General features: G+C 42.5%; 1 protein-coding gene across 4 annotated transcripts in view; it reads right to left on the reverse strand.

Annotated features, from left to right (window-relative positions):
• Positions 1–12,014, reverse strand: part of Sec24a (SEC24 homolog A, COPII component) — a 77,906-nt gene that overhangs the window by 4,604 nt on the left and 61,288 nt on the right. For all 4 annotated transcript variants that reach the window (XM_087570289.1, XM_087570288.1, XM_087570287.1 and 1 more), the window contains 3 exon segments: positions 10,859–10,996; positions 4,330–4,434; positions 3,988–4,080 (listed from right to left, as the gene is read on the reverse strand). In XM_087570289.1, coding sequence (XP_087426415.1) covers positions 3,988–4,080; positions 4,330–4,434; positions 10,859–10,996 — 336 coding nt within the window.

Here is a 12,014-nt window from a genome sequence, read left to right on the forward strand (position 1 = left end):
GGATTTTGTTGGACCTGAGTAAGTATTTTAGGTATGGAAGTAATTTTGTCTCTGTTGCAAATACTCAGCCCTGCCATTGCTATACTTAAGTTCCAGTAAGATCATAAATACAAAACAGGTGGCAGGCTCTTGGACCTGGTTAGCACAGTCTTGGTCTGGTTAGCACAGTCTTGGTCTAGTTAGCGCAGTCTTGGTCTAGTTAGCACAGTCTTAATTTAGGAAAACCTCCCAGCTCTTTACTTCAAAATGAAATTTAGAATCAACCAATTTGTCAAAGTAGTTGTTACTAACACAACACCTTCTTACCTCACTACTTAAAATGCCTATCTAGTAGTTTTGCTCAAGGGCTGAAAGCTTCTATCCTAGCTATAACCTTGACATTGCGCTTGATATGTACACCCCAAACTCCAATGAAGAAATAGTTATAATAAAACTTTAAAAAAAATATTTGAACCCTACTGGCATATAAAGTGATACATATGTATTCAAAAGCTAGACACACACTAGCTAGCAGTAGGTACTGAAAAATTAAGGCAATTTTAACTTTACAATTTAAAGTTATCCAAATGTAGGTTGGAGAGATGAATCATCAGTTAAGAGTACTAGCTGTTGGGGCTGGGGATTTAGCTCAGTGGTAGAGCGCTTACCTAGGAAGCGCAAGGCCCTGGGTTCGGTCCCCAGCTCCGAAAAAAAGAACCAAAAAAAAAAAAAAAAAAAAGAGTACTGGCTGTTCTTCCAGAGGACCTGAGTTCAATTCCCAGCAACCACATGATGGCTCACAACCATCTGTGATGGGATCTGATGCCCTCTTCTGGTGTGCAGATGTACAATAATTCAATAATCCTTTCTAAAAGAGGGGGTTGGGAGAAACAGACAAGGGGACAGATAGAGACACACACAGATACTAATTCCATGTACAGCAATACCACTTTGTGGGGGAGGGGCCATTAACTAAATTCAATGCTTTCTCTTTCAAAGACAATACTTTATTTTAACTCTTAAAAAATTTATCATTGGGCTGGAAAAGTGGCGTGGCTCAGTAGTTAAGTAGTTAATGGTGTTCTTCCAGAAAACCAGGGTTTGACTTCTAGCACTTACATGGTGGCTAACAACTGTCTGTAACTCCAGTTTCTAGCACTTACATGGGGGCTAACAACTGTCTGTATTGTCTGTAACTCCAGTTTCTAGCACTTACATGGGGGTTAGCAACTGTCTGTAACTCCAGTTTCTAGCACTTACATAGGAGCTAACAACTGTCTGTAACTCCAGTCTCAATGCCCCTTTGGGCATCAGGCACACACAATGCACAAAGACACACATACAGGCAAAACAGCTATATACATATAAACACAAAACATCCAAATGTTTCTTATTGTATGCATATGTGCATGAATGTACATGTGGGACAAATGCCAGCATGGACATGCGGAGGTCAGAGAAAAACCCCGTGGAGATGCTTTTCCCGCTCACCTTACATGGGTTTTGGGGATCAAACTCAGATAAGATCACAGCAACTCATAGTGGCTGGACTGGAACACACAAGGAGCTTCCTGACTTTGCCTCCAGAGTGCTAGAATGTATAGCTGAGAATAACCATTTTAATAGAAGTGACAGGCAGCTGAGGAAGGTGGCTGTGATTGTTTGAATAGGTTTGGCCCCCATACACTCATGTGTTTGTGTGCCTGAACCATGGGGGTGGTACTGTTAGGAAGCGAAGCCTTGTGGGAGAAAGGGGGTCACTGTGTGTATTGGGGGATATTTGAGGTCTCTGAGGCTCAAGCTCCTCCTGTCGTGGAAAGACAGCTTCCTCTTTGCTACCTTCAAAAGATACAGTCTCCTTGCTGCCTGCAGATTGAGATGTAAAGCTCTCTTCTTTTTTTTTCCTTTTTTTCGGAGCTGGGGACCGAACCCAGGGCCTTGCGCTTGCTAGGCAAGCGCTCTACCGCTGAGCTAAATCCCCAGCCCCAGGTGTAAAACTCTCAGCTCCTCCTCCAGCACCATGTTTGCCTTTATGCCAACATTTTCCCTGCCATGATAAAGGACTAAACCTCTGAAAGTGTAAGCCAAACCTAATTGATGTTTTTCTTTGTAAGAGTTGCCATGGTCGGGGTTGGGGATTTAGCTCAGTGGTAAGAGCGCTTGCCTAGGAGCGCAGGCCCTGGGTTCGGTCCCCAGCTGGGGGGGGGGGGGAGTTGCCATGGTCTTGGTGTCTCTTCACAGCAATAAAACCCTAAGACAGTAGTTCGTGTCTGTGATCTCAGTACTTTAGAGGCTGAGGTAAGAGAAATGCTGTGAGATTGAGACTAGCCTGGTCTACACCATGAGTTCCAGGTGTGCCAGGGCTACATAGTAAAAGCCTGTCTGAAAAGAATCACCCCCCCCCAAAAAAAACAAAACAAAAAAAAAAAAAAACCAAAAAACCCAAAAACCAAAAAAACCAGTGTCATTCTCACTGGATACAGTACTGCACATCTATGTATAATCTTAGCAACTGAAAGGATGAGACAAGGAAGCTGCCATAATTTTGGGGTCAACATGGGTTACAGAGTAAAACCTATCTTGGGGAATCTTTTTGTGCACTGTGTAAAGGCTGCTTTTCAAACACTGATCTCTGTAGTAGCAGAGAGCTGTGTACTGGCTGGACTTTGGTATCATTGTTTTTATGGACTGACCACCTGCCTCAGTATTTTGCACACATACACCTCCATCATCTTCTAGTGGGTTTAATAAAGAGCTCACGGCCAATTTCTGAGACGGGGAGGAAAGATAGGGCTTCCAGGTAGAGATAGGAACTGTGGGAAGAATTCAGAGGTAAGCGATTCATCATTGTGACACAGGAGGGGAAGGAACAAGTACCAGGACTGACTGACTGAGAGGTTAAGGGGCCATATAGCAGCTGTGGAATAGAATAGCTGGGATAATTTGAGTTAGATGAGCCAGCTAGGAGGTGACCAGCTAAGGCCTAAGCTTAATATATAATAAGTGTCTGTGTCATTGTTCAGGAGCTAGTGAGTCAGAGACACTGGTGACATTACTTCAAAAACAAACCAAACCAGGTGAAACGCACACAAAACTGCGAAGAGGCTGCAGACGGCTCGGAGTTAGGAGCATGTACACCTCTCACAGAGGACCTGGGATCATTCCTACTCACATGGTACTCATAGCCATCTAGAAGTCCAGTTCCCTGGACCCACACCCTGTTCTAAACTCCACAGCCTAGGCATGCAGGTGACACACATATCTACATGCAAGCAAAACATTCATACACATAAAACACAAATAACCCTTAGGCTAACCAAAAATACCATTAGAAGACAAAGTGATCTCGGTGCAGTGGCTCAAGGGGCAGAGACAAGTAGATCTCTGTCAGTTTGAGGCCAAACCTCTTTTACATAGTGAGTTCCAGGCCAGCCAGAACTACATAGTGAGACCTTTTCTTTTTTTTTTTTTTTTTTTTTAAGATTTATTTATTTATTTATTATATATAAGTACACTGTAGCTGTCTTCAGATACACCAGAAGAGGGCATCAGATCTCTTTACAGATGGTTGTGAGCCACCATGTGGTTGCTGGGAATTGAACTCATGACCTCTGGAAGAGCAGTCGGGTGCTCTTAACCGCTGAGCCATCTCTCCAGCCCGAGACCTTTTCTTAAAAAGAAAACAAAAACAAACCCAAAACAAAAACAAACAAGACAAGAGGAGCCTATCATAGTAGTGTGTGGCTATAGTCCTATCTAACAGACTCTGAGGCATAAGGAACCTCTGCGTTCTTGAGACCTAGACAAACATGAATGAGCAACATAGCAAGAGCCTGCCTGGAAACACACCCAAACGAAACCACAAACGAGCACTTGCAGTTGGAAGAGAGATACCATCTAAGAGGACACTCACCGTGGGAGAAATTCCTGGTTTTAAAATGAGGCCCAAATCTGTACCATATTTGAAATGCCCTTTAAATGGCTTACGAACACTAACATAAAGCTTACCATTGTCTGTGGAATTGATGCATAGTTTTGAACTCCCAGAACTTGGCTGAGAAAATTCTGTGCACAATTTCTTCCAACCCAAAGCATCAGTACCTGCAAACAGGAATGCACTGTTCTGAGAGGCAGCCTAATAGTGAGCCTGACACTTTTACCATTGTTCATGTTGTAAAGTCAAAGGAGGAGCATGCTCAGTGGGATTGTACTAAGGACTACTGAACACCGTGAAGTGGGAGACAGCAGGGAGAATGGCCAGTGCTAACATAGAAGGAAAGGCAGCTGAAGCCAACTGCTAAGGAGGCCCAGCAGCACACTGAGCTCATGAGGATGAGTCAATCCACTCACTGAGCCTGCATCCATGAGGAACGCTCCATCTCTGCTCAACTTCTCCACCGACAGCTGAAGAATGGGGGGCTGAGGTATGGTTCTGTCATTGATGTTGAGAGCTCCCTGAAGGAGGCAAAGAATGAGATGTTTAGACAGAGGTTAACATGCAGACATACACACACACACAAGTACATAGAGCATGCACAGGCATGGATGTGTGCACCAGTGCACAGGCTCAAAATCGATGGGCAAGTTTTACTTCATCAAGGCAGTGTTTTGCTTAACCTAGAGCTCAACAATTCTACACAGTCTAGTTAGACAGTTTGTCCCAGGGATCTCCTGCCTCTGAATTAAGAGTGACAGAATTATAGGTGGCTGCCATGCTTACCTTGTCTTTTATGTGGGTTCAGAACTCTGGTCTTCATGCTTCCACAATAAACATTTTATCCTTTGAGTCAAACTCCTAGCCTCAGTACTCTTTTTTAGAGAAAGGGTCTGATATAGCCCGGACTGGCCTGGAGCTTTTTATGTAGCTGAAGATGATCTTAAACTCCTGATTGTTCTGCCTCTTCCTCTAAGTGCTGAAATTACTGGCATGGGGTACCATGCTCAGCTCTCTAGAGCCACAGTTAAACAACAAATACAATTAAATGAATTGACTTATAAGACTTTAGGTCTTAAAAAGGCAAGTCAATTATATATAATAAAAATGAAATAATATGTATATTAAATAAAGCCATTGACTCTAATAATTAAAATTAAATTCTCATCATATTTACTTCTTATTTGTATAGCCAGAAGTTAACGCAGGTGTTTTTTCTGTCACTTGCCACACTCTCAATGAACCTGGAGCTTGCTGGCTCAGTTAGCTGGCTAGCCAGCAGGTCCCTGGGCTCCTCCTGCCTCTGCTTTCCCAGTGCTGGGGTTACAGATCCATGTTGTCATATTCTGGGGAGCTAACAGGTCCTCATGCTTGTGCAGCGAAGTACTTTACCAACAAATCATCTCTCCAGTTCATTCCCATCTTTAGGTTATTGAGTCCAGATCTTTAGGTACAGGCTGGTTGCCTGTTCCTGTGCAGCTAAAGATAACTCTGACCTTCTTTTCTGATCCTCCTGCCTCTATGTCCCAAGAGTTGAGAATGTAGGTCTGAACCACCATGCTAGGTTAGTGCCAGGGTCAAGAGTGAACCCAGGCTTCATGCATGCTAAGCAAACATCCTACCAACTGGGCTACATCCTTAGCTCCGATTTCTTGGTTTAAAGAGAGGGTCTTTTTTTTTTAAAGTAGTTTTATTATTATTATTAATTATTATTATTATTATTAATTAACTTGAGTATTTCTTATTTACATTTCGAGTGTTATTCCCTTTCCCAGTTTACGGGCCAACATCCCCCTAGCCCCTCCCCCTCCCCTTTATGGGTGTTCCCCTCCCCATCCTCCCCCCATTGCCGCCCTCCCCCCAACAATCACATTCACTGGGGGTTCAGTCTTAGCAGGACCCAGGGCTTCCCCTTACACTGGTGATCTTACTAGGATATTCAATGCTACCTATGAGGTCAGAGTCCAGGGTCAGTCCATGTATAGTCTTTAGGTAGTGGCTTAGTCCCTGGAAGCTCTGGTTGTTTGGCATTGTTGTTCATATGGGGTCTCGAGCCCCTTCAAGCTTTCCAGTTCTTTCTCTGATTCCTTCAACGGGGGTCCTGTTCTCAGTTCAGTGGTTTGCTGCTGGCATTCGCCTCTGTATTTGCTGTATTCTGGCTGTGTCTCTCAGGAGAGATCTACATCCGGCTCCTGTGTGCCTGCACTTCTTTGCTTCATTCATCTTGTCTAATTGGACACATGTGGGGCAGGCTCTGAATGGGTGTTCCTTCTGTCTCTGTTTTAATCTTTGCCTCTCTATTCCCTGCCAAGGGTATTTTTGTTCCTCTTTTAAAGAAGGAGTGAAGCATTCACATTTTGATCATCCGTCTTGAGTTTCATGTGTTCTAGGCATCTAGGGTAATTCAAGCATTTGGGCTAATAGCCACTTATCAATGAGTGCATACCATGTGTGTTTTTCTGTGATTGGGTAACCTCACTCAGGATGATATTTTCCAGTTCCAACTATTTGCCTACGAATTTCATAAAGTCATTGTTTTTGATAGCTGAGTAATATTCCATTGTGTAGATGTACCACATTTTCTGTATCCATTCCTCTGTTGAAGGGCATCTGGGTTCTTTCCAGCTTCTGGCTATTATAAATAAGGCTGCGATGAACATAGTGGAGCACGTGTCTTTTTTATATGTTGGGGCATCTTTTGGGTATATGCCCAAGAGAGGTATAGCTGGATCCTCAGGCAGTTCAATGTCCAATTTTCTGAGGAACCTCGAGACTGATTTCCAGAATGGTTGTACCAGTCTGCAATCCCACCAAAAATGGAGGAGTGTTCCTCTTTCTCCACATCCTTGCCAGCATTTGCTGTCACCTGAGTTTTTGATCTTAGCCATTCTGACTGGTGTGAGGTGAAATCTCAGGGTTGTTTTGATTTGCATTTCCCTTATGACTAAAGATGTTGAACATTTCTTTAGGTGTTTCTTAGCCATTCGGCATTCCTCAGCTGTGAATTCTTTGTTTAGCTCTGAACCCCATTTTTTTTTCTCTTTTTTCTTTTTTCTTTTTTTCGGAGCTGGGGACCGAACCCAGGGCCTTGTGCTCGCTAGGCAAGAGCTCTATCGCTGAGCTAAATCCCCAACCCCTGAACCCCATTTTTTTTTTTGGTTCTTTTTTTTCGGAGCTGGGGACCGAACCCAGGGCCTTGCGCTTCCTAGGTAAGCGCTCTACCACTGAGCTAAATCCCCAGCCCCCTGAACCCCATTTTTTAATAGGGTTATTTGTCTCCCTGCGGTCTAACTTCTTGAGTTCTTTGTATATTTTGGATATAAGGCCTCTATCTGTTACAGGATTGGTAAAGATCTTTTCCCAATCTGTTGGTTGCCGTTTTGTCCTAACCACAGTGTCTTTTGCCTTACAGAAGCTTTGCAGTTTTATGAGATCCCATTTGCCGATTCTTGATCTTAGAGCATAAGCCATTGGTGTTTTGTTCAGGAAATTTTTTCCAGTGCCCATGTGTTCGAGATGCTGCCCTAGTTTTTCTTCTATTAGTTTGAGTGTATCTGGTTTGATGTGGAGGTCCTTGATCCACTTGGACTTAAGCTTTGTACAGGGTGATAAGCATGGATCGATCTGCATTCTTCTACATGTTGACCTCCAGTTGAACCAGCACCATTTGCTGAAAATGCTATCTTTTTTCCATTTGATGGTTTTGGCTCCTTTGTCAAAAATCAAGTGCCCATAGGTGTGTGGGTTCATTTCTGGGTCTTCAATTCTGTTCCATTGGTCTATCTGTCTGTTTCTGTACCAATACCATGCAGTTTTTATCACTATTGCTCTGTAATACTGCTTGAGTTCAGGGATAGTGATTCCCCCTGAAGTCCTTTTATTGTTGAGGATAGTTTTAGCTATCCTGGATTTTTTGTTATTCCAGATGAATTTGCAAATTGTTCTGTCTAACTCTTTGAAGAAATGGATTGGTATTTTGATGGGGATTGCATTGAATCTGTAGATTGCTTTTGGTAAAATGGCCATTTTTACTATATTAATCCTGCCAATCCATGAGCATGGGAGATCTTTCCATCTTCTGAGGTCTTCTTCAATTTCTTTCTTCAGAGTCTTGAAGTTCTTATTGTACAGATCTTTTACTTGCTTGGTTAAAGTCACACCGAGGTACTTTATATTATTTGGGTCTATTATGAAGGGTGTCGTTTCCCTAATTTCTTTCTCGGCTTGTTTCTCTTTTGTGTAGAGGAAGGCTACTGATTTATTTGAGTTAATTTTATACCCAGCCACTTTGCCGAAGTTGTTTATCAGCTTTAGTAGTTCTCTGGTGGAACTTTTGGGATCACTTAAATATACTATCATATCATCTGCAAATAGTGATATTTTGACTTCTTCTTTTCCGATCTGTATCCCCTTGACCTCCTTTTGTTGTCTGATTGCTCTGGCTAGAACTTCAAGAACTATATTGAATAAGTAGGGAGAGAGTGGGCAGCCTTGTCTAGTCCCTGATTTTAGTGGGATTGCTTCAAGTTTCTCTCCATTTAGTTTAATGTTAGCAACTGGTTTGCTATATATGGCTTTTACTATGTTTAGGTATGGGCCTTGAATTCCTATTCTTTCCATTTCAACACCCCATGAAGGGGTGTTGAATTTTGTCAAATGCTTTCTCAGCATCTAATGAAAGGATCATGTGGTTTTGTTCTTTCAGTTTGTTTATATAATGGATCACGCTGATGGTTTTTCTTATATTAAACCATCCCTGCATGCCTGGGATGAAGCCTACTTGATCATGGTGGATGATTGTTTTGATGTGCTCTTGGATTCGGTTTGCCAGAATTTTATTGGGTATTTTTGCGTCGATACTCATAAGGGAAATTGGTCTGAAGTTCTCTTTCTTTGTTGGGTCTTTGTGTGGTTTAGGTATAAGAGTAATTGTGGCTTCATAGAAGGAATTCGGTAGTGCTCCATCTGTTTCAATTTTGTGGAATAGTTTGGATAATATTGGTATGAGGTCTTCTATGAAGGTCTGATAGAATTCTGCACTAAACCCGTCTGGACCTGGGCTCTTTTTGGTTGGGAGACCTTTAATGACTGCTTCTATTTCCTTAGGAGTTATGGGGTTGTTTAACTGGTTTATCTGTTCCTGATTTAACTTTGGTACCTGGTATCTGTCTAGGAAATTGTCCATTTCCTACAGATTTTCAAGTTTTGTTGAATATAGGCTTTTATAGTAAGATCTGATGATTTTTTTAATTTCCTCTGAATCTGTAGTTATGTCTCCCTTTTCATTTCTGATTTTGTTAATTTGGACATACTCTCTGTGTCGAGAGGGTCTCTTATTAGCCAGGCAGGCCTGGAACTCCCTTTATAGCTGGGGCTGGCCTTGAACTCCTGACCTACCTTGCAAGTGCTAGGATTACAGATCTATGCCACCAAGCTTGGCTTTGGTTTTTATTTATTTATTTTTTAAAGATTTATTTATTTAATATATATGAGTACACTGTCAATGTCTTCAGACATACCAGAAGAGGGCACCAGATCCCATTATAGATGGTTGCAAGCCATCATGTGGTTGCTAGGAATTGAACTCAGGACCTCTGGAAGAGCAGTCAGTGCTCTTAACTCCTGAGGCCATCTCTCCAGCCCCAGCTTTGGGTTTTTTTTTTTTTTTTTTTGGTTCTTTTTTTCGGAGCTGGGGACTGAACCCAGGGCCTTGTGCTTCCTAGGCAAGCGCTCCACCACTGAGCTAAATCCCCAACCCCCAGCTTTGGTTTTTTTTTTTTTTTTTTCTCGGAGCTGGGGACCGAACCCAGGGCCTTGTGCTTCCTAGGCAAGCGCTCTACCACTGAGCTAAATCCCCAACCCCCCCAGCTTTGGTTTTAAAAAAAAAATAAATTAAAAAAAATAGTAAACAAGTAAGTGACATTAATAGAATACAATAATGGATTAATCAAATCAATCTCTCTCTCTTTATATATATATATGCATATATATATGTATGTATGTATGTATGTATATATATATGTATGTATGTATATGTATGTATGTAGCATTGGTTGTCCTTGATCTTGCCATGTAGACCAGACTGGCTTGAACTTGTAGAGATCCACCTGCTTTTGCCTCCCAAGTGTTGGGATTAAAGGTGTGTAGCAATTTTGTTTTCTTGGATTTTATAAATATAGTGTGGTTTTGTATTTCTTCTTCGAGTTTTTGGATTTTGTTTTCTGAGGCAGGTGATTTTTTTCTGAGGCTGATTTCAAACTCATTAGCTCAAGTGATCCTCTTGTTTTAGCCAAAGTTGTTTGAACTACAGGCATAAGCAATTTAGCTATAGTCCAGTAAATGATAAAGTTAAAGGGAAGATTGGTAAGGGTCTGTAAGAGACTTTGTGCTGGCTATCTCAGGTCAACTTGGCACTAGCTAGAGTCATTTGAGAAGAGAAAACCTGAACTGAGAAAATGCCTCCACCAGATTGGCCGGTGGGCATTTTCCTCAATTACGAGTGATGTGAGAATGGCTACTGTGGGCAGTGCTCCCTATGGGCTGGTGGTCTCAGCATGTGTAAGAAGCCTGACTGAGCAGCACCTCCATGGCCTTTCCGTCAGTTGCTGCTTTGTGTCTCTGCCCTAACTTCCTTGATGATGAACTATGAACTATAAGGTCAAAGAGAGCCTGTCCTCTGGCGATGGTGTTTTACTGCAGCAGGAGACACTCTGGGACACCTTGCATAGTGTATCTGTGTCTTTAATCTCAAATCAGAAAAAGAGAATTTATCTTAGAAGACTTTATAAAGTTAGTATTTTTAGGAATGTCCCTAAATATCAAAAGGTTCTGTACACTTACCTAGAAAAAAGCCAATGAGGAATTAGGTAACAAACTCATTTCTGTACTGAATATAACTAAGCTTACCACTTCAGAAGAAGCCACAGAAGAGGGAGTTGGTCTTACCTCATCTGAGAGGTTGTCAACTCTGTACAAACTGGGGTGCGTTGTGAGCATGAGGTGAACCAACGGCTGGTTTTTCACTTGACACATGGCAAAAATTCGTTCATCTAGACGTACATTTGTCCCAGTCTGGAAAGATTTCTGTAAGAAAACAACACCCCCCCAATCCCAACATTAGAAAAAGACAGAATTTTGTAAATGTCAATTGCTAAAAGATTATCTTAAAGCAGAATTATCAAATTTATCATAAATTATTCCCTGAAAATATTTTTTAAGAAGTCATTACCCTGTAGCCTCATCTCAAAGTCTCAACTAGTTAGTACCTGACCACCGCAAAGCGACCTGACCTCCCTGGTGTCTGTCTCCTCACTGCTTGGCCAGGCCTAACTGCAGTGACTGTGGGAAGGACAGGACACTGGCGGCAAGATAAAGACACACATGACATACCAGGAAGACAAGCGTGCCACGTCTGCTGGACGGTAATCGTTCCTTCCACAGTTAGAGAAATTAAAACTCAGACAGCAATCGTACAAGCCTACGAAGCAGGGTGGTACCACACATGAGGACGGCCGCACAGCAGAGTTGAGGCTGAGACAGATTTTACTGCTGTAGTAGCTGCATGTAAAGTTCTGAGGTGAGACTCAGAGTGTTTTAGTTGGAGAGGAGTAAAAGAGGCAGGAAGCAATGAGTATCCACAACCGAATGTGACTGAACACCCTCTCCAGGCAGGTTCAGGTGAACTGAGGCCTTTGCAGGAAGCAAGAGTGTTTGTTTAATAACAGACTCAGATAAAATAGTGACAGAGCCTCAGCCTGTCACGTGTCACTCACTGAGAGGTCTGTGCCTGGTGTTTCTCTATGGTGACTGTCCCAAAGAACCCAGACTAGCTTTTATGCCCAGGACACTGTACTTGTGCGGCTGCCCATTAACCAGGGCCCTCAATCTCAGTTCTGTGGGGAGAGCATGGGCAATTTTGTTCAATGACGTCTCTCCCATACGCTCTTCAGCACGCACCGCGCTGTAAGCACTCAACATGTGATGAAAGCTGGGGGCCTAGTTAAGTGCACGAAGGCTCTTTTGGCACACCACAAGAAAGATTTAGTGAATTATTTCACCTGTAAGTATTAAATAAATTGGGCCGGAAGAGATGGCTCAGTGG

This window comes from Rattus norvegicus, chromosome 10, assembly GCF_021556685.1.
Source record: "Rattus norvegicus strain SHRSP/BbbUtx chromosome 10, alternate assembly SHRSP_T2T, whole genome shotgun sequence".
In the NCBI taxonomy this organism is placed as follows: domain Eukaryota; kingdom Metazoa; phylum Chordata; class Mammalia; order Rodentia; family Muridae; genus Rattus; species Rattus norvegicus.